The sequence below is a fragment of the Stegodyphus dumicola genome, chromosome 3, assembly GCF_044657685.1.
Source record: "Stegodyphus dumicola isolate Sdum_Otavi_A_Nest chromosome 3, ASM4465768v1".
Taxonomy (NCBI): Eukaryota; Metazoa; Arthropoda; class Arachnida; order Araneae; family Eresidae; genus Stegodyphus; species Stegodyphus dumicola.
The window spans coordinates 33864961-33892826 of record NC_140770.1 but is presented as its reverse complement, the minus strand read 5'-3'; the positions used below and the strand labels follow the sequence as shown (position 1 = coordinate 33892826).

Sequence of the window (27866 nt, the reverse complement as noted above, 5' to 3'; positions counted from 1 at the left end):
TGGCTAATCAATGCTTTCTGTTTTCTTCAGTCTGCAATGACCACTCCTCTTTTGTAAACAAAGACTGATAATCTAAGATAATGCAAGGAAGCATTTCATGATGTTTTTTGTAATGTGTGTACACACTGCCATTCCCTGTCAGCTAGTGTTCAAGGAAGTAGAGCCACTGCTCATCTTTTCTTTAATACTGGGAAACACAAATTTAAAATCTTGAACATATAAGAACTTGTTTCCAATGCCTATAGAGGACTGCTTTTGTTAATCATAAGATAAAAGTATTCTGCTACTATTAGCTCTAGTCCTGACAATGAGATTTACAAATAGTGTCTGACAAGGACTAGGGAAGACTAACAAACACCCTAGGGGATCTTGGCTGTAATAAAAGTAGACAAAATTTCTGCTAAACCCATGTCTGCTAATCATTCTTTTGCATGCTTGCACGCACGCACATTCTCACACACACAGAAACATTAGCAAAACCTGGTGTTCAAAATTTATTTTCATTAAAATTGATTTTTTAAGAATGATATTACAGTGATAATGTATGTAAATAAATATGTTACAAGTTGTTTGACTATAACAAAGCATACAAGGGCTGTTTGTCTAAGGAAAGGGATGCCTTTGTAGAAGAGAAAATGTTTTGTATTAATGTTACACATGGGAAAATCCATGAAAATCAAGCCCATTTGTCTGCACTTGAATCCAGGTCAAACTACCAGTATTTAGTGGTCTTATCTTCTAGGCCAATAATAGGTGACATTAATGAAACAGAAAACATACTTATTAGTTTATATTAATTTCCTGATTTGATAAATTCTAAGAATGTATCATATAGCTCTAAACTGAGATCTTATTAAATAATAATGCAGTAAATTTATTCTTTTTCAATATAGAAACACTTTATTTGGTTTACTTTGAAAATATACAGTATAACAGCACATAACTTTATGCATTTATTAATATAAAATATTGATCACAGCTCTACATTCATTTAGCATTAACATTTATATACAATATAAAAGAATATATACTGCAGTGTGGGGGGGGACTCTTCTCCAATACTGTACATGTACTTAAGTCCCATTCATTTAAGTATATTTTATATATCAAAGAAAGTTAATATGAGAAATTTAAAATATATGAAATCATATTTAACTAAAACTTTATTTTGAGTAATGATGACTTAGCTTCATAGTTATATAAAATATATATGTGTACATATATGTACATAAATAATACACAATATGTCTTTGTTCAATAAACTCTGCTTAAAATTAAGTATTCAAGTTAAGATCTTCAAATTTTTCAATAGCAGCAATTTAAATTTTCATTAAAATATTTGTTATACAATTCTTTAATATACTGCATTATTCAAATATGCTGAATTTCTCCTGAACAATGTACACAACAATTTACAGTGGTATCTTTTGCACATACATGAGGAAGCACTTGACATGCTATGGCTCCTGGCCCATATTTTATACCTTTCATCATTGGCTCACCTTTGAGAAGCATAGGATATTCATCAAAATTGTTAACAGCCTAAACAAAAATTATATATTTTATAAATATATTTATACATCATTTATTTAATATGATATAATTTAAGCAATACAAAAGAGTTTATACTTTATACGTAAATAAATAGGATACAATTATTTACACCTTCAAATTAAATTAAGCACTTATCAGAAACACTTTAAAGTTTGTGCAGAAAAATATTTGAAACATGCATAAAAAAGTTGTTAATTTTATTCCTTTAATAATTTCAATACTGAGAATAAATTCAGAAAAAAATTAATGAATGAAATGATATATTTCATGTTCAAATATATTAGATAAATCTTTTAAATTGTTAATTTTCAGTCTTTATTACTGATGTCTATCCCAGAAAAGATTAGATATATATTACAAAATCAGAATTATTATATATATATATATATATATATATATATATAAATCACAAAATATCAAGGAAAGAAAAATGTGTCCAGAGAAAGGCATTTCAGAGCAAAAGTAAAAAAGGAACTTTTACTATTACAGCCCCCTTTATTTTTTAACTGAACCTTCTTAAAGAACTCCACCAAAGCATCAACCAAACTTGACTTTCACAAACTGTCATCGAACAGCCAATCAGAAACCCTTACAATTTGACTATCACAAAAAGAACATCAGCAGATTTGCTACTTTCGTACTGTTCATTAATAAATGGACCCTTGGTGATGTTTAAATAATGGGGGGGGGCCTTAATAATGATGAAGTACCACAGAAAATTCAGATAACTTTGTTTTCACTATTTTTCTTAAAAATCCTCCAAACAATATGAGACACGCTTTATAATTTTCTTGTAAAACGTATATTCTGTACTAAAACTTTAAATACATTTTTGATTTGTTATGGGGATTTTATGGATTTTTTAATGATCAAAATACCTGTCTACTTAATAAGAGGGAAAAAAATCAGAAAAATGTTTGAAATAAAAAAAAATGCATAAACTTAATTTTACAGAGAAAACTAACACATATCTGAATATTTCGAGAGAATTACGCAGATAAAATTATTAATCTAAGGAATGAGAATAAATGGAATTAATTATAACATAATTATAGTGGCTTTTTTCCTTTTACAAAAAAGTAATTAAAAAATTCTGATTTATAATAATTACCTTTTAATTTTCAGAATCAAAATATTCAAAAATGAAATGAATTCGAAAATTCCAAATGAAAAAATATATATTTTTAAACCATAACAGAAGGAAATAATAACATACTGAAAAAATTATTTTAATAGACTGCTATTATTTTAAGTATTATATAGTTATATGGTTAAAAAAATATTCATGAAATTCACAAATCATCAAATCAAAATTTCTGTATGCAAGTTGGTTTTAAAATTATCAAAAATGTTGATAAGTCACTATACTTGGAAATGCATAAAACAAAATTCAGATAACCAAAACATAAAAAAGATTGATTCTTGTGTAATTAATAACACAACTTTAAAATGTAACCCAAATGTCTGACACAATTATGTACTTTTCATACAAATCTCTCAGATTGTTTCAGAATACTCTCCCTCTTTTTCAAGTGCCATACCCTAAAAAAATTCCTAGTTTTTGTCTGTATCATTTTTTATCATTTATGATTTTCAGATTTACTAGTAATAGTGAGTGAAAACATAACTTTTATGAAGCCTAATCTTCAATTTCTTCACAAGTCACATTTTCATCACAAATCAAAATCATGGAAAGTTTTTAATTTCAATGTAGACAGACAGTATACTTATTGATAATAATATTTGCTTTAGAAGACTGAGAGAACAACCAATCAGGCATTCCGGAAGGTTTCATTCATGGTGACTATTGTTTATTACAATGTCAGTTTTCATTGGCTTTCATACAAACTGGATGCTTTGAATTTTTAGAAACATCTAAAATGTTAACTCACATTCAAGATGGCAGTCACATAAAAGAAATGAACATGTCTGATGGACTGTTTGCAAATTCTGATAAAAATTAAGTACTTTTAGGGACCAAAAATCATTTCCAAACAAGCAAAGGACTTTTAAGGATTATATGAACCCAGTGTTTTCTATGCAAAGTGAAATTAAAATTGATGTTAATTTATGTTTTATCCACTGCATGTTTATATGTGTTATACACAACTTTTTATCCACTGCATATTTATATGTGTTTCTAATTTTTTTATTTAACAATATAAAAAAGAGAAGGAAAATCTGAAAGGTTCAGATTTTAAAGATCGCCCAAAAGGATTTATTAAGGTTTTTTATTCTGTCACTGAGCTTGCAGTCTACACAGTCTGGTATTGCACTCACTACTGCTAACCCATTTCTCTTTGGCTTTATTTTTAAAGTTCATTTTCTTTGCATTTAAGCCATATACAATTCAATATCAAAATTACAAAACTTTTAAAAGCAACATAGTTTTTTCTCAGCTCATCATATCAATGTCCCGTTTTCTTAGTAAGATGGTTTGCAAAACTTTCCTTTTTATTATTAACATTTATGTGTTAACTTAATTTATTAAATATCATGTTCTTTGCACTTATGCCAGATAAAATTTAATCCAACAAGCAAAATCACAAAATATTTAAAAACAGCATATCTTTAGAATTTCAGATAAACAGTATGTATGACATGCTGGAGATAAAAATGTTTTATTTTTAAGTGCAGTGTTGCTCCTGCTCTCTTTGAAATTGTTGAGTCTGTTAATCCAAAATTAATTATTTTTATAAAATATTAAATAAAAAATTCAAAATTCGTGTTTCCAGGTGCACAGGTTCGAGTGGAGAACTAAGTTAGTAAAAATTTGATGACTATAGGTACCTTCATTTTTTGACAATGAGAGGAATATACATACATGCATGCAGGTTCTTAAATCTTTAATTTTTTCAAAAATAAAGCAGGGCAATAATATTTGGTGGTAAAAATTTGAAACATGATTCACCGCTTATAGTGAACCAACACAAAACCCCATTTTAAGACTAATAGCCTCTTTTGGGCTAATGATACAACATAGAAAATGTAAAATTTGTTACACTTCAGTAAGCAATTCAAACAGCATCTTTGTTTAATTTTAGTTAAATAGAAATATGCAATTTATTATATGAAAATAAAAATAAAAAAAAAAAAAAAAGATTTCTTTGTTTTATTTTATAATACTGAAAATAAAAACAAATTCATGTGTTCAGTTTTAGAACCTATGCAAATAAAAATGAAAAATCATTCATGATTTTCACATTAAATATATAGAAAAACTTATACTTTTATAACTGAGAATTCTTAAAGTATAAGAAATATGCAATGTAATTTTCACTAAATGTTTTAAGTACATTTTACAATAATTTCTTTCCTATTCAAATAATTTGAGACAATTTGAAAAAAATCTTCAACCAAATTTATACCTGATAGGCAGCCTTTTCTGCAGGTGTCAACAGTCGTATGCCTTCATGTGCAGCACGAAGCAAAATTTCAGCATTAGGATTCCATTGCAGCCTTTCCTGAATGTTGCTTGATAAGCTCTTTACTTCAGAAGATAACTGTATTAAGCTCTGAGGAGAAAGCCTCTGTTTAGAAGTTTCTTTGGCACTAGGTTCAAAGGCAGCTAAAGTATGTTCCAATATTCTGGAAAAAATGCCATTTAAATAAATTATTATTAAAATTCTAAAATGCTTAAAACTAGTAAAATAAATGGAAAACTGATTTAATATGTAAAACTAACTTTCACATGAGATAAACTATTAAAAATATATATATGTCTGCTCTGACGCAATTTAAACATGCCTTATAAGCTGGATGGAAAGAGGGCAACACAACGAGTGAAAAAGATATAGTGAATAAAGGAGCAGTAAGATATTAATAAAATTAATATTGATTTTTAAATGGTGACAGATATCTACAAGAAAGCATACAGACATAGCACAGAACTAGTTGCAAGGGAAGTTAAAACATAAAAAGGAATTTTCAAGCTCTGCTCTTTTACAGAGGAGTTCCATGTAATCATAACTCATTAGGCATGTTTGAACTCATCAACAGCAGTGCTAATTTCGTTTTCCATCATTCTTATTAGTTGTAATCAATATGCTGGAGTAACAGGTTTACAAAAGTATTGCACAGTGAATTATCATCAGATTTTTTACTAATAAAGGTACCTTCTAACATAAATTTTTGAGTTTTTAAAATCAATTTTGGGGTAAATATTTCTCTTAATTTAGTGAGTGCACATCTTTAAAAGAAGACAGGTTAAGAGTTGAACAACATGTTCATTGGCTGAGAATATGAGCTTATGAACACAAGTCGATTGCCCTTGATGCTGTAATTTGGGTCTAACGGTGTAGCATCACCAGAGAAATCGCTAAAGAATCTTAAATAAGTATTGATAGTATGGAAACGCCAGTTAAAGAGCCTCATTTTATACAAGAACTTTTCAAAAGGATGACATTCAGACTTAATGAGCAAATTATTAATGCCGTACAAGAATTGGTCAACATGCAGTCAAAAAACTCTTTTTCTTGGAATACGGAAACTTCCTGGGTACTGAACCAAATGTATTGCAATGGCAGATAATTACACAGACAAAAAATAATAAAAAAAAATCTGAAAGTTTTCAGATTTTATAATTACGCCCAAAGGGACTTTTATTAATGTTCTATGGGTTATCTTTATTTATTAAACTTCACATGAAGATACAGCACGGCCGAGAGCATCCCAAAGATTTTCAATAGGATTAAGGTCGGGCGAATAAGCTGGCCACGGCATACGTGCAATCCCTTCACTCTCCAGGTAGTCATCAACGATGTCAGCTCTATGGGGACATGGGTTATTGTCCATTAAAACAAAAGTAGGGTCAACTGCTGCAGCGTACAATCTCACTAATGGGTTCTAGGACATCATCTCGATACCGGACAGCCGTCAAAGAACCACGTTTAAGGATGTGCAGGTCGGTGCGGTATCCTAATGAAATCCCTGCCCACACCATAATAATGCTTCCACCTCGGAATGCGTGATGTTTGGTGATGTTTTGGGACTGACTGCATATTCGTTGTTCATGCCATATCCTTATACGCTTGTCTTCTGGCTTCAGAGCAAATCTTGACTATCAGTAAACATGACATTGCCCCAGTCACACACATTCCAATTGACATGTTCCCGGCACCACTATAATCGTACCCCTCTTGATTGGATGAATAGAGGAACACAAACTCGAGGTATCCGGGCATACAGTCCACTCATATGTAATCTTCGGCATACAGTAGCTGCAGATATCGCCTTATGAATAGACGCTGTAACCATAGATGTCACACGTGTGGAGGTTGCTCTGCGATTCCGCTTGGCTACAATAGCAATATATCGATCTTCCACGGGGGTTTTAACCCTTGGTCGACCGGCTACTGGTCTTTGTACAACTGTGTGTATGGTTTGAAATTGTTTCCATAAACGTGAAATTACAGAATGATGAACGCTGAAGAAAAGAGCAACATCTGTGATCTACTGTCCTGTTTGAATGCGCCCCACAGCATGCAAGTGCTCAGAATCTTCCATTCGTCTTCTGGAAAACATAGAAACACGTATGTCTTGAAAACAAATTGTACGAAAGTTTTAAACACCTTCTATCAGCACTTACAATCGACTTCTGTAACTCTTCATAAAGCTGGCTTCTTATACGACTGCCTTTTTTGCATATTTCTTGACATGAAAGCGGGATTGGCTGTTACCTAACATATTTGCATACTTTCATCTACCTCTGCAGTGAATTGAATCCTCTTCAATTCTGATCAGCTTCTGGAAATTAGCATTTTCCTCTCCGTGCTTAACTTTTGGAAGTGAGTGTATTTGCACATGGTTATATTTCTAAATACAACACATGGTATGAATCCCCTTATTAGTCCAGAAATTTTTACAATCTACCAAATTCAAATTTTATCATCTAGATATAGAATGTTTGGTTTTTTCTAAATATTGGTAAACTCGAAATATATTTTTATGAATAGTAACTGAACATGTTAATGATTGAGTATGCTTTGTCTTCCAAATTTAGCAATTTGTTACATTAAGCACATCTTCTGTTACTATTTGAAGAATAAACCAAGTTATTTAAGTGCCTTTTTATTTAAATTTTATATTCTCCGCAAGATTATTTTTCTTACTTACCATATAAATATATGGGTAATTAATTGTTACAACTGTTAAAAGAATGGAAAAGTAGAAGCATGAAATTTATTACTTTATTACATATTTTTCAAATAATAATACATGCCAAATACTATACAATATTAAAGCCAATAAATTTTTCTTAACAGTTTGATTACAAAAACAATTTTTTTATTATAACTGATACCAATTAATTCTACCTGTAAGTTGTATACAACTGCTCATAAATTACTTCATGTTCTTTGAACACTGAATTTATTGCTTGAAGAGTTTCATTGAGCTTCCGAGTTAACGCTACTTTCCAACCAGCTAAATCATCTACCATAAGGCTATAAAAAACATGAAACAAATTTATTAATTTTTAAATATGTAATTTACATATTACATTTAATATCTGTTTTCAATTAAAAGTAATCAAAAGTGTTTATTTACTGGCCTAATTAAACGCAAGAACACAAAAGTAAGTACAATAAAAGCTCGACTATTCAGGAAATACTGAATACATGAAAATTCCAGAGAGTTGAGCTTTGTTTAAAATTATAATCATCTTACTTGTTATCAATGTGGATTTCAAAAGCATACATAAAAAATTATATATGATTTTGGAAAGCATTTTAATCAGTTATGAAATCTCGTCAATCATGAAACCTGTCCGAGATGTTGCCAAAATAGCACATTCATTCTGGCAGATGTTTAAAGCAACAGATCATCTTTAGTTACATAATCAACGAATTCAAGTTACAGATTTAAGCATATAAAAAACTTAAAACATTTTCCATAAATTTTCACGATGTATCACCACCATTTTTGAATAAAATTATATATCGTGCTATGTCTAAATTAAAGCTTTAAATTACTTAGAAGATTTTGGTGCCTCCAACATCTGAATACACAGTCCATCTCTCTTGGTTTTGTTTTAGCTGCACCATGCATTCCTTGGTTAAACTGGCATTGGAAAATTCTTTTAGTACACTCTATCCTTGAATTCTTAAGCCCCTTTTTGTGATGCTCCCTTTCTTTGATATCCAAGGCAGGTTTATTTTGCTCAATAGTTAATCTAGCTCTGTCCATTAATATACACTAGAGGCCAGGATCTCCTAATTTAAAAATTACTTTACTGCATGCTCCTCCGTAAAAAGCAGGCCCCAAATTTTAATAATTTAAAAAAAAAAAAAAAAAAAAAAAAAAAAAAAAAAAAGATAAATAATTTATTTATATCCTTCTTTACTAAAATTAAACTGGCTTATCAAAAACTGAGTTCACCTAAAATTAAGGTGAATATTTTCTGATCATATTATCATGTCATGTTTATCCATTACTGACACTAAATTGACACTGTTTGGCAACAGTGTCCTCTATACATGCACATAATGGTTTTACAAATATCTTAGTTGCTCATTTTTTCAGGGAAAAAGTTCATAAACTTCTAAAATATCCCGATTACTCGAACTTTCTGATTAGATGAATGCCAGATAGTTGTGCTTTTACCGTATATAAGAATGAGATATTACAAATGTAAAAATTTGAACAGAGAGAAGAATGACTTTTATACAGTAAATGCATAATGCGTTTACGCATGCACATAATACGTTTATGCATGCGCATTTAATGTATAACAGACGGTATAAGCTAAGCTAAAATTATCTAATTATCTATTTTAGTTAATGTTGCAGATTGCGTTGTTCTGATTGAATCCGGCTTATTATCTTCGAATTGAATCCGGCTTATTATTTTTTGCAGACTGTTAGAGCAATTTCATAAAAAGTAAGCTTGAACTTTTGGTTATGTCAAAAAGAGTTTCCAATTTATAAAAATTATCTAATTATCTATTTTAGTTAATGTTGCAGATTGCGTTGTTCTGATTGAATCCGGCTTATTATTTTTTGCAGACTGTTAGAGCAATTTCATAAAAAGTAAGCTTGAACTTTTGGTTATGTCAAAAAGAGTTTCCAATTCTGGAGCTGCCAAAGGATCTACAAAGCGAAAGCATGTTTCGATGTCCATTAAACAAAAAGTGGAATTGCTGAAAAAAAAAAAAAAAAAAAAAAAAAAAAAAAAAAAAAGGATAAAGGCATGAAGAAAGTGACAGAGAGGTGATTTGTTTCTCTAACCATTCCGAAATCTGTTTATAAATTTCACGCTGCTCTGTGGGGGTGGGGTGGGGGGAAGCATCGTGGCACGCAATGAAATGGAAGTTAAATTGTCAGCACTATCCTCATCTTCAGGGCAGATATTTTTATTTTATTTGGCTTATAATTCCTCACTAAATGTAGTGTTTCATCTCGATGCACTCCGATATAATTTAAATCAATTTCCTCAACATTATAAATATCACGAATACACATAAAACAGTTTTCTGGTTGCAATTTTCTAATTTCGACTATGCGTAATGTATGCTTTACACATGTGCGCGTTGAAAGAAATGTTTAATAAAGTAAACAAATATTAAGCTCTTTTTTTTAAATTTTGATAACCTTTAGATCATAATTGGTCTGTATTTCATAAATTACGGTTTAATATTTTTAATTTTATAATTTCTGCATGCCATCTTACCAGATTTAAACTGATGATCTATAATCCGGAATCGCCGAAGTCATGACGAGTCCGGATTAAAGACTTTTGACTGTATATGTGTGCATTCATCAAGTGGGTGAGTTTTATTTTACTTATGCATCTCTTAAGCTGTAGATTATTTGAACACAGGTCTTAACATCAATTAGTGCTTCCGTGCTTCTTATATGTACTTAGTGCTTCACATCCACTACATACGCATTCCTGAACTGCATCATTTTATTTTCATCAGTTCATTAAAGACTTTTGACCGTATAAGGAAAAAAAAAAAAAAAAAAAAATTATAAGAACCTATAGTATTTTCATTTATTCACCAATTATATGAAATAATAATAATAACTGTATAACAGAACTAATCATAATATTAAATTATATAACTATAACCCACATGCATAAAAATGCATGTTAAATATCGATTTAAAGCTAAAATCTAAAAATATTCATTTGTAAGAAAAACATGCATAACAGCCTTTTATTATACTTCTTTCATTTGTCTAGAGCAGGGGTTCCCAACTAAGGAGGAATTTCATACTTTCAGGGGAAGAATGAAATCAGTATTTAACTTTAGTTTATGAATATAAAAAACTAATTTTATTAAAGTTTTGGTATTTATCAACATTTTCTATAACTTTTTGTTGTTTAATTTATAAAAACATGTTAAAAATAATCTAAACAGAAATAAATTAATATGTACTCTTTCACTTGGGGAAATGAGGGGGTATGATCTAACAATGATGAAAGGGGGTGCATGGTGCAAATTAAAATTATTTGCTTTAATTTGATTCTAAATTAATTTCTCTTTTCATAGATTAAGGAGGGGGGAAAGCATCATGTTGCTGGATAGCAAATATAGAATATTATGCACTAGTTTTTAGCCATCTGGAGAATCTTCCATTTCCTCCTGAAAGAAAATATTTTGGGGGTACAATGCAGTGGTTACTTCTCTTTTCATAATTAATTTATTTTCCTCTTTTATTTTCATATTTCTGAACTTTACCAACATTCTTGCATATCTTTGAATTATTTTCTTTCTACTTATGCAGAAAATGCATATATTACAGGTTGTTTATAAACAACAAATATTAAAAATCATGCTTATTTTATCATTTGTTGTATATTTGTAAAAACTGCTCATGTTTTAAAGAAAATAATTTTATTAATCCAATTAAAAATGCTCTTTATTTTATAAACAGGTCCTATGCATCAAATATTACATTTATTGAAAAATTATCCGTATATCTAAATAAGGATATCATAATCAGGTATCTAGGAAAATGGGATAGGGGAGGAAACATTAAACTCCGAGCTGTACAAAATGGTTTGGGAGGACATGAGCTAAGGAAGGAAGGGACATCACAAATCTACACTGGTTATCATAAATTAAGGAAAAATCACAAAAATAGCGATAACTCCCTCAAAATAAGCCAAACCGTGTAAAATTTGAATATGTTGCCAAGTAAGAGTAGCTGAGTAAAACTGCGATATGCAAATTAGTGGCGCTGCTTTCGGAATATATCATCTGCGAGGTGCAAAAAAGTCCTTGTTTGAGAGCAAGCCCACATATTTCACTGTGACAGTGACATAAAAAATCTGAGATAGCGAATTCGTAACAATGACCTCCAGGCATCATTTGCATGCAGAACTGCAATGGAGAGCCATTGGGAGACTAAAGGCAGGACAAAGTCAAACAGAAGTGGCCAGATGGCTAAATGTGAGCCCTTCTGTGGTTCATAGACTTTGGAGGCAATTTCAAACCACAGATTAGGCATCTAGTAGGTTCAGCCAAGGATGGCCAACTGCTACGACGAGCGCTGATGACCAATATTTGACATTATGTGAACGCAGGAATAAAACCGTTACTCCGACTTCTTAGATACTCCCTTGCTGCAGCCACTGGAAGGTTCATGTCAACGTCAACTGTGCATAGAAGGCTTCATGAAGGTGGTCTGTATGAGAGGCGACCAACCATTTGTGTGCCGCTCACGTCACGCCATTGGAGGAATCGTTTTTCAGTGGGCACGACAACATATCCACTGGATGCCTGATCAATGGAAAGCGGTTCTCTTTATGGATGAGTCCAGGTTTAGTTAAGAAAGCGATAGAAAGTGTTATTTGATATGGAGAGAATCTGCAACCCGTTATCATCCATGAAAGAGATGCATATGGAAGAGGCAGGGTCTGTGTTTGGGGTGGCATCTCTTTGGCTGAACGCACAGACCTCCATGTCTTTCCAAGGGGAACCGTGAATGCTCAGATTTATAGAGATGACATCCTTGATGTTTATGTGTGCCCATATGCCGGGGCAATAGGTGATGCTTTCCTTTTACAGGTCGACAACGCAAGACCACACAGGGCTCGCATCGTAGATGATTATCTTCAACAGGAAACAATTATGCACATGGAGTAGCCAGTTCGATCCCCGGACTTGAATCCTATCGAGCATGTTTGGGATGCTTTATAGAGACGTCTAGCTGCTCTCAATCTGCACTCTTTAGATTCTTGTCGCGCTTGCAACTGCTTTGCAAGAGTAATGACTCTCGCTTCCTATGGAACTGATAGACTGCGTAATTAAAAGAATCATACATCGCTGTATGTGCTGTATTGCTTCTAGAGGCGATCATATTCCATATTGAAGGTATTTTTCCTATAGCAAACTGACACCTTCGATTTGCTCATTTTATACACGTGCTAATTTCTATACTACCATATTTGTCTGATAATTTCTTTTTATGTTATTTGATACCTTACTATGTGTTGTATATTGTGGGTAAGTTTCATTAAATTCTACATGTAACTTTTTCAGTAATCGTGATTTTTCTTTAATTTATGATAACCAGTGTAATTTTTACAACTTTTTTCCTTACCTGCTGGCTTCAAATTTACTTTTCCAAACATCACACTCAACAGAAAGTCTATCAATTTCTTCATTTTTTTGTTGAAGCTGTTCAGAGAACTGCAGAACATTCATACCAAGCCTTGCTTTATCTTCAGTCATATATTGCACTTTCAACTGCATATCTTCCCCAAGTGAGGCAATTAACATCTTTTTTAAATCTGCATTAACCTGAAGAGCACAATTTATAATTTAACATTGTGAGAAAATTTTTCATGCTCATTATTTTTATATTTAGTTAGATTAAAAAAAGGAGAAAAAATATGTAAAAGGTATTCTTACTTAAAAATAAAAATATCACATTGTTATTTTCAGCAAAACATTTCAACTTCATTTTCAAAAGAAATATTTTACTACCATATATTTCCGAATATAAGCCGATCTCTGTATAAGCCAATAATGCATTTTCTCTTAAAAAATTTACTCAAATTTCAAAACCTGTGTATAAGACAAAAAAGGGGGACATGTCGTGATAAATTCAAAACTGTTGCCAAACAGATAAAAGGAGTGAAATATTATAATCCTTGTGAATTAAAATATCAAATACCAATGATGATAGTTTTCTGAAGTTAGCACATTTTCTTAAATTCATTTTTTTCTTGTATACAATCTGTCTATCTGCTTCATTTTACTTTTTTATGTGAAGGATGAGCTGGAAGAAAAATTTTTAATGGCAAATTTCAAACTACAGATGATAATGTTTGCTGAAAATTCTAACAACAGTATGGCTGCATGGCATTTCTCCTAACAAAAAAACAAGTCTGAACTACAGATGATAATGTTTGCTGAAAATTCTAACAACAATATGGCTGTGAATGGCATTTCTCCTAACAAAAAACATGTCTGATAGTGGAGGGGGAAAACATGTGTTGAATTGGTGGAAATGCCAAAATCCGAAAATGTAGCCACATATTCATTTTCCATTAGCTGATAGCAAATTAATCCAACATTCATTTGGAGGGGGGGTTGTTGTTTTGACAAAGCTACAAGAAACCAGCAATGTAAATAATTTAAAAAATAATACACTTTTTTTCACAAACGAATAACTCATTCTAATTTAAAATTAATTTTTTCTTCATAACTATAAATTAAAGAAGTAAAAAAAGGGCTAAACTAGTGATTTATCACTTGTTCCCTGCTAACAGGAAAGTACCAAGCTTGTTAGCAAAATAAGTGGATACATACATAATTTACCCCAAAAATTTAGAAAAAGTCCCCAAAAATTCTATTTTATACATGGAAATACACAGTATGTATATTTAAGAGAAACTAAACATATTACTGCATACATAATTTTTATTGGTACAATTTTATTACAGGGACCATAAAATTTGCCAAACTATTGTTGATGCCAATGATGACCAAAATAATTATGGTAACCCTAAGGCAAGAAAGGGAACATAATAGTAAATAACTATATAATACTATTACTATTTTAATTAAGATAAAAGATTAATTTCACATAATACATATTATATTATAATTCATAAAAAAGGGCTAAACATAACTGAAATTAAATGGGGAGGTATGAGATTTTTGATGTCTTCCAACACTGCAGAGAAAATTTTTCTCTTTTTGGTGTAAACATCACCATATTAGTTCAGACAAATAATAATTTAAGTGCTGTTGAGCAGTGCCCCAATGATGTTTATTACACCATTTAGCACTGTCCCACAGCCACTCTATTGTTTGTGAACGACACCAAATTTTTGGGCTCACACTGACAGTTAAATGTTCTCACAATTTATCCAACTTAAATACTTTCCAGCAATCAATATAGATAATGCTTTCTTCTGTGATATTTTCTTTTATATAACTCAATAAAGTTTTCGCTGATTGATTTGGGACACCAACTATAAACATTCACTTGATTCTCTGCACAATCCACCGAAAACCCATTGTAACAGAAAAACATGTCCAACACTATTCTTTCTTCTAGCAAAAAGGCTTTTGTCTTCTTCAATAATCTTGTCACATCTGTTGATTTTTAACTTAGGCTCAGCAATCAAATTTGTGGCACACACTTCATGCATGTAACTAACTGTTCCAGGCTACAGTTGTATTGTGGTTCATCTTCAGATGGACTTCACAAAATTAAATATAGTATGTCATCTCCTGATACCAAAAACAGATGAACCTCATGGCTGTAAAGAAGAGGATTTTTGATCCTTCAAAGCAATTTTGAGCTCCTAATCCTTTTTTCTCATTATAGGATGCTTGGATTCTTTTCTACCGTGCCATTTCGCTAATGTGTTATCGGTAAAACACAATTTTTCTTCTGGTTGTTCCAGCATAATTTTTTATGATGAATGATGCCTTTTCTTAAAAATTCTGTAGCAGACTTTCTATTATCAGGCAATTTCCAAATTGTTTGATCCACAGTGTTATCAAAATAGAATTAAACCAGTATTTTAATGGCCACTTAAAAATGCAGAACTATGTAAATTCATGTATAGTTAAATAGGAGCATTTGCTAGATTTGGCACTTTTGTGCAAATATTTTTGCTGCTGTTTTGCATGGTCTCTATTAACAGAATTGTATCGATTTACTATATATTTTATAAAGAAATATTTAAATCTCAAATTTATTCATAATTTATTTTATAAAAATAATAATTCTGATACTGTAATTCAATATTATAAAAATTTATAAAACTGGAAATAAATTATTAAATAAAAAATTCAATACTGTAAAATTCCTGATTTTTATATTTCATGGTAGCCAGACAGTTCCTTCAAATTTATAAAATACAAAAATGATCTGAAAGTCAGTAATATATGGATATATGGATGTAAATATATGGATATATGTATAATATATGGATGTAAATATAGGACATTCTCATAGATTGCACAGGTTTTGCAATAAATCAGTCAAAATGGTATAAAAAAAAGGTCAAAATTTTTGTTTTATTGCCTTCTAAAGAAACTCTGATTTAATAGTAAAATGGGATATCTGACATACATCCACCTCCACTTTTTCTGGCAGGCAATTACTCTGTTGGCGAAGTTCACAGTAACTCCTTTCACAAACTTCTTTATAGATTTTACCAATGGAATTTTGCTCTTGAATTTGAGTTTATGGACTGTTTTTCGTTTGTTTATATAAACATTTGACTTGACATATTCCTATTAAAATACATTTCAAGATGTGAAGTCACAAGACCTCGCATGCCATTTCTGGTCATCATCATGAGGTCAGATCCCACATTCAAGAAATCTTCATAAAATAATATTCTGTTGATTCATGGGATTTTTAGCAGATAGCCCCTACTAAAACAACTACTCAAAATATTTATTTAATTCAAACAAGAATAAAGATTGCATGAAATTTACAAATTGTATGTCCTGTTTTTTAATGAGTTTACAAAGTTACAACATGTTGCACCTCGGTCAATTGCTCCATAGCCTCTAAACCTAAAAGCAACAAATTTTTAATTAATTGGAGTGATGTAGGTAACAAAACTGTTGAGAACAGTGCTAAAAATCTTCAAACAAACAAACAAACAAACAAAAAAAAAAAAAAAAAAAAATAAATGCTGCCCAATTCACAAGCTGTACTTTTTATGAGATAACTATATTTAAAATTTTTGCACTTGAAAGATCTATCCAAACATACAAAGCAGCTCAAGTATCACACAAGTACAATGTTTTATAATAAAAAAGAACAAACATTTAAATATTTAAAAATATAATCAGAATAAATGAAAATAGGAACAAAAGTAAACTGTTAAAAACTTAAACAACAAGGAAAGACATAAGAGATGTAGTCTTTACAAGGAGTTAATGAAAGCTCTGGCATTCCAGTATAGTTTACTTATCTCATCACACTTCTGAGGTTTTTTTATCTAGTTCTGAGCATATAAGATGCTCTGCATTCATGATGCCTGAATTGCAAATTTGGCTTATATGTACTAGATGAAAGGATGCCAATTTTGTTAACATTGATGTGCCATGCAATCGTGGCCATTTGCAGTCTGAAGTTTACCGCAGCCTCTTTAAAGGGTTTTTGACAAAATTTTTTCCATGTGTCTTGAATGTTAGCCCAGAATTTGCATTTTGATTTTGCTGCCTGGTCAGATTTCAGAGTATCCATTAATTTCTCAAAAATATGCTTTTTAAATGCCTCAAGTGCTCCTCTCTTGGCTAGTAAGCCTGCCTTTTCGTTACCGCCAATACCTACATGTGAAGGGATCCATTGAAAAATGATTGTTTTGTTGTATTTATAAAGAAAGTTCAAGGTTTGTTTTATTTCTGAGACAATTTGGGTATCTGTTTCATGATTTACAACTACAGCCTGGATGGTTGCTTTGGAATCGATTAGATACACTGATGCTACTTCAGAGAAACAATAAAATTTTATCTTAAGTTTTTCCAGAGCTAGTCAGATTGTAAGGATCTCTGTATCAAAATTCGACATGAAGTGTCCTACAGTAGAAACATTGGGGGGAGGGAGGGAAGTTTACTGTATATACTAGTCCCAGTATTGTCTTGTATTTTAGAGCCATCAGTGTATATAACATACATAATGTTATTGATTTTAATATTGCATCAGGTATGTTTTTTTCCCAAATCATTGATATCTAGCTGGTATTTGATAATCGATATATTCAAGGGGATTAACCATGACCTTGTTACAATTCACTGGCTTGTTTTAATCTATTCTTGTAATAATTTCTCAAAAGCCTCTTGAGGAGACATTTGGATATCATGGTACTTAGTTTGCATTTGTTCATCCATTGCGCTCTATACGATACTGTCATTTTAATGAAAGTACCAACTGCTTGTTTCTTGATTTCAGTAGCAATTGGCAGGTTGGAAGTATAGCTTTGCATAGCTGTAATCAGGGTAGTTTTCACCAATCCTGCGATAATCTGAAAAGCTTTGAGCACTTTTGAGCTCAAAGCAACTTTTGAGCAGAGATTAACACTTCATTTCCATTTGAATTTCCATTTTTTATTTGAAAGCAAGTTTAATATAAGTTTTATTTAGGGTAGTCTGTGAGCTTCCCCATTTGGTACTGGCTAGTATTTTCAAAATTGAGGATCTTTTCTCTACTTTTTCTACAACATTATTCACTTGATTACTAAAGTTTAATTGGTACTATTCTGTTTTGAGGGCCGTAAAAAAATTGCAGCGAAAATGTATGTGCAAAAGTGCCAAATCTAGCAAACATGCCCATTTCACAGCACACCAAATCTAGCGTACGCGTTGATTTCAGACTGCGTAAGTTTATATAGTTCTATATTTCTTAAGACGCCATTGAAATACTAGTTTAATTTTTAAATCCTTTTTTGATATCCTATGGATTTAACAATTTGGGAATCAACCATGACAAAAAGTCGGCAATAGAATTTTGGATAATGTGCAGAATCACCCACTACTTGACACGTTTTTAAGAATTGCACATACTCGGTATCCATGTGCACATCGACCTATTTTCACTTAAAAAAAAAAAAAAATCCTAGAATTGCACAAAAATGGCACTGCGCACACCCTTGACTTTATCTATGTACACATCGACCTATTTTCACTTAAAAAGTAAAAGAAAATTGACAAAAATCCAATGATTTTTAGGCTTGTAAAAAGCGGTAAACAAATAAGTGAGCGACTCTGCACTTTACCAAGAATATTTTCAAAGAAAAGGCATCATTCATTATAGAAAATTACGTCTGAACAACCAACGAGATGAAATTATGCTTTAGCGATAAGTCGGTAGCGAAATAGCGATGCAGGCATCCATTCTGTTACTTTTAGCAATTTTTATATAAATTATAATAATGATCTGAAATAGTTATTTACTCTTATGCTTCCATTCAGTCACATTTAGCCTTTTTCATATAAATTATAATAATAAAAAAATATTATATGAAATTAACCTTTCATCTAAATTAAAACATCAATCTTAGATAGTTATTTACTATTATACTTCCTTACTTGCCGCAATTCTTTTTGGCAGCATTGGCATCAACGATAATTTGGTGATTTTTTAAGGCCCTCGAAACCGAATAGCACCGTTTAATTTGTTATCCAGCACTACACCTAGATATGTGGTACTGGTGTCATAGACTTGAAATTTCACACAAATTAATAAAAGTAGAGAACAAAATGATTCCTCTTGCGTAACTGGAACACATTTTATTTACATGAAAATAGATTAATATTTGTTAGTATCACAAATACATATTGAAAAGGATGTTATATAATAGAGAGTGTCATATCACTCTTCTTTCCTGAAGGAGTGAGAAAAGATACGTTAAGGTAAAACGAGTTACACAATTAACTACTTTGCAGGGTTTCCAGTTCATACTGTTTATTGTGGTATTGGCATCAGTCCATCATTATTTGCATACCAACAGTACTCACATGATTAGTAAAGTTAAATTTGTAATTCAGCACTACACTCAGATATGTGGTACTAGTGCTTTTTAGAATAGAAGTGTTATCTACTTTTAATTCAAATTTTGTCTTCACGTGTCTCAGACAGAAGAACTGATAGACTGTTTTGTTTTTATTTATAATAATACTGCTCTCTTTAGACCAGGTCTGTAGGACTTCAAGTTCATTATAATTTAAAATTTTTTGGCTAATCTTTGGAATATGGTAACAGGTAGTTTGGCGACATTTTGGTAAGGCGATAAAGGTTACTAGCTAGGACTTTAGCAGTGTACATGGATAAAGTCAAGAGTGTGCACAATGCCAATTTTGGGCAATTCTGTGATTTTTTTTTTTAAAGTGAAAATAGGTCGACGTGTACATGGATACCGTGTAACCATGTATGTTCAATTCGCACCTAACCTTCGTCATGATTAAGCTCTTTTGTTCCATAAAAGTTCTAGCATAAGCGTAATTCGGCTAGCAGATTGTTAGAAAAAAAAATGTTAAGTAAAAAAAAAAAGAAAATACTTCGTGAAAACAAAATGGCGTCCAAAATAAAACAAAAAAACTAGCAGGTTGCTGTAGCAGGGTTGGTCGCCAAATTTTTGCCAAAAAATCGCCATGTTACCATAATCTGAAGATTAACCAGTTTTTCCTTTGGTCTTCATATCTTCTGCTTCTGTCCAAATAACAACATCGTCTGCGAATATACAGACATACCTTTAACACTATTTAACTTGGTTATCAGTCGTTTATATAAATGCTAAAGAGGGTACAGCTGCTAACTGCCTTTATATGGTAATATAATTAGCATAGAAATATACAAAATTATTAACACTTTAAAAATATTTTAAGCATATAACTATTTTAATTATTAGTGCTTAATAAAAGTTTCTTACCACTGCAAATATTGTCTGCGCAAACAGTTCGCACATAAGCCAAAAATGTGGTTGGCCTGCGTCCAGTGAGCTCATCTGCAGCACTGCAATGCACAATTTGACTAACAAATAGATTATGCTTTGTATCTGGTGGGATTGCCATGGTATTATCCACAAAGAATATCTTGAAAAAGGTAAACCCCTCGACAGTAAAATGTACAGCGAAATACTAGTCTGTGTTGATGCTCCTATCAAGGAAAAACATACAGCTGAATTCTGCCGCAAAACTTCCATCAAGATAATGCAAAACCACATGTGCCTGCATTTAATGGCTGGACTTTGTACGGACTTGAATGGAATATTTTGAAACACCCACAATATAGCCCCGATACTGCTCCTTTGGACTTGTACCTTTTTTCACACCTGCAGTTACATCTTGCTAGTGCTATCTTCTATTCTGCACAGATGTTGATCTGTTTTTGGACTTGTGCCCACCAAGTTTCTGGGCCAAAGGCTTTGAAAAAATACCAAAACATTGGTAGAAAATCATAGATTTGAGTGGTGATTACTACCTGCATTAAAGGTACTGCTTTCATGTTTTTCCCCCTTAACTTTGTTAAGAACATTTTGGGCAAAAACCTTTTATTACAAACAGATAGTATTCCCAAAAATGGCAGTGTATACTATATGCTTGATTTACTAATTAGGAAATGATTATAATTATATAACAGCATAATACTAAGGTATATATAGTCCATATATATATATATATATGTATGTTAAATATCAATATAAAGCTGAAATCTGAATATTATCAGAATCTAGTAACATGACTTACTATTAAATAACAATTTTCTACAAGGAAGAATGACAAGTTATGGATTTTATGACATTCATGTGGTGTGGAGCATCACCTCATACTGCTTCTCTTATTCTTAACTTCAGGCAAAAATGAAGTATTAATGAACATCTTGATCTTCAGATCTTGTGAATTTCATCTCCAACCATTTAAGTTATATACAGATCTCTGTGACTTATGTATGTTACAGTGACTTATATGCCACAGGTGTATTCATACCATATTACTGAAATAAAGAAAGATGCTGTGCAATATCATTCAGTAGATTCCTTCAGAAATGCTGTGTATACATCTTAGTTTATCTTCAAGCAAAGTTTAATAATGATGTCTGCATTCAGCATTCATTATGGCATATCTTGGGTTCCTTCATGAACAACTTGCCATGTACACAGTTGTTATAAAGAAATAAAGAAAGAAAATAAAAAAAATATAAAATTCTTTAAAAAAAGTGACTTTATACATTTTTATGCTGTTATTCAATAATAGAACCACACTGAAGAAAAATTTCCCCCTTCTTTTTTAAATTTACAATCTATTCCTACAAATCAACACTGAAAATCTTTTCTCACTTCAGCTGGTGAAAAAGATACTTAGAAAGTTATGTTAAACCAAAAATTATTTTGCTTACCTCTGTCTGTATTCGAAACTGAGATTCGAGTTCCTTCTTTTCTTTTTCAAGTTGTTTAACTTGTTTTTCTAAAGCACTTATTTTCAAATTACAACTGGAAGAGCACTTTTTCTCATCTGCCGATGTTTCCACATGCTCTGATGAAACATATTTTTCTTCTGAAGTGGAATACAGTTTCTTTGAATTATGCTGTATTATACTAGATGCCAGAGAACTAACTTTCTGAGAATCTATAACAATCTCTGGTGGAAAAATTTTTTCTTGTTGAGAATTAACCAAAACTTTTGGTGGAACAATTTTTTCATGTTTATTTGGGCTAGGAATTATGGAAGACACAGCAGCTTTATAAGGCTCATAAGGTATAAACTTGGGCTCTTTACGTTTCCCTGGAGAGGTAAAATTTTTAGAATAGAAATCCGGAAGCAAATTTTGATTCTTATTTGATTTTTCAAATTTTAAATAATTTTTTTCTGTGAAAGATGTGTTTTCCATTCCATCACCTGCAGATCGACCCTGTATTAAAAGTCTTGTTTTGCCTACAAAAGAGAACAAAAAAATTATTTAATGAGCCATTAAAATTTATATGTATAATGTATAAAGAAATATGGCATACTTTCAGTCATTCTCCTATTCTAAAAAACAATTATTATAGCTATATACAATGGAACTTTAATAAGCTGAAATGGGTGAGAAACAGAAATAAATATTAAGAAATTCAAATATAGAGGAAAATCTGAGATCTGAAACTGTTGGGAATTTGATGATTCTGAATTTTAGAAATATTCAGATTTTTAGATCATGAGTTTAAATCTAGCAAAGATCACATGTTGAAGTTATAAATTAAAAATATGAAACAGTTGTTTATGAAATAATGGAGCATCTATGACCTTAAGGGAATTAAAATAAAAATAATAATAATAATAATAAAATCCACATTTATTTATTTGTTTTATTAGAGTTTTCTCAATGTATGTTGTTTAAGCTGTTTTGATTAATGACTTACCTCAAATTATTCATAATACTCAGAATATAGGCTATTTCCTATATGCTGATGACTTGGTTATCTGATCATCAAGTATTCATAAGAAAAAATATCAATAGATTGAATGATGCATTGAGGAATCTTTCTAAGTGATGTGATGATAACGACATGGAAGTTAACATTGAAAAAACATGATATCAAACATTTATACTAAATCAACAAAGAACTATAATGAATTTAGAATATAAAGATTTCTTTATGTGCGAGTCTCAGAGTATGAAATATCTAGGCTTTAACTTTTGATAAAAAGTTGAATTGCCGAGAAGATATAGAGCAGATCACAAGAAATGTAAGAGAGAAATTGCTAGTTTTGAGAAGATTAGCTGAGTTCAATGGGGCTGTAGTAGAGATACCCTTAACCTGACATATATGATTATCAAACCTGTCTTGACTAATTGCTGTGAATTACTCGTAACTTGTAGTAATAATCTAATGACAGACCTGGACACTGTTCCCAAAACCATGTTCTAAGATTAATTGTGAGGGCAGTTAAGACATCCCCAATAAATGTTCTACAGCTAATTACCAAAAATAAGCCTATTGAAGAAATTATACAGCAGAAAGTTGTGTTAGTTCGATTACCATCAAATTGTTTCTGGAAAAATTATAGTTACAATCAAAACAGAGGACAAAAAACACAAGGATTTATACAAAAAGTTATGAAATTTAAAAATGAAATTGACATACTGGACAGCTTGGAAATTTTACCTCCTCCAATTAATCCTTTAATTCCCCTTGTGAAGAGCAGAGTTGATCTTACTCAAGTGGTATGGAAGAGAGATGTTCCTGATTCAGTTTTAATTGTGTCTTTTTAAAAACTATAAACACCAGATATCCTCGGCCTGAATGGTTACATGTGTATACTGACAGATCTCAGCTGGACTAAAGGGAAAATGCAGGCACTGAGATATTTTCAGAAATATTTGCATTCTATATAACTTTAGGGCCAAATACCATACCATTTGATGGTGAAATTGAAGCTATTAGATTGGCCAGCCAGCAACTATTGACAAGACTAGAAGACTTTGTGAATGGCATGATACTCTCTAATTTTGTCTCAGCAATCCAAGCAATTTCATTTCTGGATTATAAAGACTCAGAGACTTGTTGTAAGGAGAATTTTGGGTTACTGTTAACCTTGAAAAAGAATATTGTATTGCAATGGATACCTTCACATTGTGATATATACATAAATGAGATGGCTGACCTTCTTATAAAGAAAGGCACAGATATTCTGCAATCCATACAAACAGAGATCCAACACGTTTCAATAAATAGAACAATAAAAAATTATTTTAATAAAAACTACCAGACAAAATTATCTGAACTTATTACTGATAAAACTTGGAAAGAGACTCTTGAAGGGATTCTTGATTTACCTAGATGGCATGCTGTTGCTGCATTTAGGCTAGAAACAGACTATGACTGCCTTGCTAGTTACCTGCACAGATTCAGAATATTGTCCACCCCAAACTGTATCTTATGCAGCAACGACCATGTGATGGACGCTGTGCATCTCGGAGTATATCCAGCTGTGTCAGGAAATATTTACGATAGATATTGGAAGGCTAGAGAATAGTTGCAAGTCTTATAGACTATTAACCTTTGTTTGATATGTTTGTTTATTTATGGTTCACTATTAGATATTTCTACTTACTTTTTGTATGTTTTTGGTTAGTTGTTTCTCCTTGTGTATTCGCATTGAGTGTTTTCACTCTGGCGAATGATGTATATCAAGTGCTACTGCTGGGTTGGGGAACAAAAACTGCATTATTTACTGTTTAAATAAAATTTAAAACAAGTTGCTAGTGTGGCAATACTAAAGGAACTTGTTTCTGTTACTTGCCAACTGCGTGTCCAAATCTTTAGCTGTAATTGTAACGGAGATTTTTAGGATGCACTAAAATCACTTCACGCTCTGTCGCACTTGGTCACATTTTGTTCTCTGATGCAAATGTCTTTAGTGCTAAAGTAATGAGTAGTTATGTCATAATTGCTGTAAATAAGTATTTGTTATTTAAAATCAACCATCTCTATGTGTGTGGTTCATCATACAGTGAAACCTGGCCAGGCCTCTGCAGATATTTATTGTCACACTCAGTACAATGCAACAAATGGTGACCAATGAACGTGCTTTTTTAAATCGGAACAAATAAGAGCAATATCAAGGAAAGAGGATAATTTCTTCTATTATAGTGTTTGGTGATAATGCATCTCAGTGAATATTTTTGTGTTATTGTGCTTATTGGATTACTTTAACATATTCATTGATAAGCATACAGCAATGTGCGACTGGATAATTTTTGTGAAACGAAGGTGTTTTGTGATATTTTGTACCAGTTATTTCCACAAAATTAATAGTACAGTCAAAAGTCTTTAATCCGGACGTCCATAATCCAGACCTCAAAGCTACAAACTTTCTGCCCATGTATAAACGCATTGCGCATAATATCTTTACGCATGCGCATATGCATTTACGCATGCACATAATACGTTTATGTGTGCGTGTTTAATGTATAACGGACGGTATAAGCTAAGCTTAAATTATCTAATTATCTATTTCAGTTAATGTTGATGATTGCGTTGTTCCTTAATCTTCGAATTGGATCCGGCTTATTATTTTTTGCAGACTGTTAGAGCAATTTTATAAAAATTAACCTTGAACTTTCGATTATGTCGAGTTTTTGATTTTGGAGCTGCCAAAGGATCTACAAAGCGAAAGCATGTTTCGATGTCCATTAAACAAAAAGTGAAATTGCTTCAAAAAATGGGTAAAGGCATATGCTTTGTTTTTTAGCCATCCCGAAATCTGTTTATAAATTTCACGCTGCTCTGTGTGTGTGTGTGGGGGGGGGGGGGGTCGGCGTCGCAGCGCGCAATGAACTGCAAGTTGATCTGTCAGCACTATCCTTATCTTCAGGGCAGATGTTTTTATTTTATTCGGCTTTTAAGTCCTTACTAATTGTAGTATTTCATCTTGATGTACTCATTTCATCTCGATGTACATCTCAGCTGTTGCAGGATTTGCAAGTTGGCGATATGTGCCCATCCCAGTTATTGTCAAAAATGCAGGAACTTCAGGTGACAATTTTAAATCACATGTTTTACAATCATTGTGGCTCAACCGTCTCCCGAACAATATCCAGGCTTTTCCAGCCACTAATAAAGAGAATCTATCCCATTTGGCCCAGATGGCAGACAAAATTCATAATGTTCTCCAGCCACAAGAAATATAATAGGAACTACCAATGCACACAGTCCTGTGAGCAAAAAGAAATTTGTTTCTATCACTCACGATTTGGTAATAAATCGAGCAAGTGTAAGCCTCCATGCACATTCCAACAAACCTCTTTAAACAGAGTGGGCTGTCCCTCGAAGCCACAAGTGGCAGTGGCCAATGCATTAGTCGATTATTTATAACTGATAAATTGTCAGGTAGGCGCTTTCTTGTTGATACAGGTACGGACATTTCAGTTGTACCTCTCTCTCTTGCCGAATCAAAATGTCTGCCACAAAAATTCAAGCATTCTGATATATTTCTTTTGATATGAATAAATTTTTATTAACCTATTACAGGAGTTGGGCATTCAATCTATTACAAAACCATATGCATGCAACAGTATTATGGACCACATCATGTTTTTAGGTATGCTCACAAAGAATATACAAGAAAGTGCTATTAATTAACACTTAGGTAAAAATTTCATATTTAAGCAAGGCAACGACTTACATAAGCATAAGGTGCATAATGTAAAAATGTGGTATCTTCATCACTGTAAGAAGTAACTTCATACTCTTACCCTGTCCCCAGACATCAGTGTCATTTAAAATCTATCATCTATTGATAAAATAAGAAGCAAAGATAATTTGAAATGTATTCTGAAAGACGAATAGATGAAATATTTTCTGATACATCTGAAAACTTAGTTGAGTCTAAGCCATGGCGCCTGGAAGCAATAATAAAGGCTAACAGGTATTAACAAAATATTGACACTTCCTCATTTATTAAAGTGTATTCTCAATTGTCCAAAGTAAAACTCTGTTACTATTTAGTTTAAATGCTGTATGTAGTTCTATTTTAAAGTATTTTTCTTTAAATTTTTTGTGTTATTCTCAAAAATGAAATTATTCATTCAGTGTATGAAATAAAAACATATTTTTACTCATTAGCAGTTATTTATTTGTTTAAAAAATTATAGCAGTTGTTTCGAAAATTACATTTATCAATAAAACGTTGGGTTTATTCTCAATTTTTAAAGTTACTATACGAAACTCATAAGCTTGCTGTATACGCGAAGATGCATTTAGATACTTTACCGCTCGGCTACAACATTTCGATACTACTTAAAAATAAACAGAACGTTCAGTGTTTACAGGGGTTTAACTGACAAATACATTCTTTAGGATTTTATGTAATTTTTTAAACGAATATTTCAAAACTAAACTTTCAAAACACATGACTTTCGGAACCTTATTATATGATTCTACTTCACAAACAAATAAAAGCACTGGCAATTAACACTCCTTCTCTATTATTCAAACAAAGAAATAATGCAGATGAAAACAATAATACTATTTTAGAATTGTGTGACGTGTGAAAAAGGTGTAAGCATAATATGACCAGGATACAAAACATTACATTTAATTTGTAACACTGTATAATAATGTAGATTTTCACACAAAATCTGTGTTAAGATCTTCACACAAAATTTCAGTCATTAACGTTAAAATTACGTTTAAAAATTATTGACTGGTGAAAATTTTAATGATCAGTTATTATTACTATTATTTTTACCTGTACTTTCCATTATTTATTAGCAGAGTGTTACATTAAAAATTAAAAATCCGACGTGTCAAATCTTCATACTGAACACGAACATGACGTAAATCAAAGGAAAGTGAAAACATTGAGATGAAAGTTGTAGTTTCAATTTTAATTTCATATTTAC

The 27866-nt window shown here is 31.6% G+C and overlaps 1 protein-coding gene across 1 annotated transcript; it reads right to left on the bottom strand.

Moving 5' to 3' along the window:
* Positions 1-261: 261 nt before the first annotated feature.
* LOC118197434 (golgin-45) lies at positions 262-27866 on the bottom strand. The gene is made up of 6 exons (XM_035368947.2): positions 27713-27866; positions 21876-22411; positions 13104-13303; positions 7869-7997; positions 4923-5142; positions 262-1542 (listed from the first exon to the last, which is right to left on the bottom strand). The coding sequence occupies exons 1-6, from the start codon at positions 27723-27725 to the stop codon at positions 1372-1374; spliced, it is 1269 nt and encodes a 422-aa protein (XP_035224838.1). The 5' UTR covers positions 27726-27866; the 3' UTR covers positions 262-1371.

Bases quoted from the DNA above. Each gene is read 5' to 3' on its own strand.
- LOC118197434 (XM_035368947.2), bottom strand. The intron at 5,143-7,868 runs GTAGAATTAATT...CATTTTTTCCAG, and splicing joins CAGTTGTATACAACTTACAG to AATATTGGAACATACTTTAG. The intron at 1,543-4,922 runs GTATAAATTTGG...ATTTTTGTTTAG, and splicing joins CAGAAAAGGCTGCCTATCAG to GCTGTTAACAATTTTGATGA.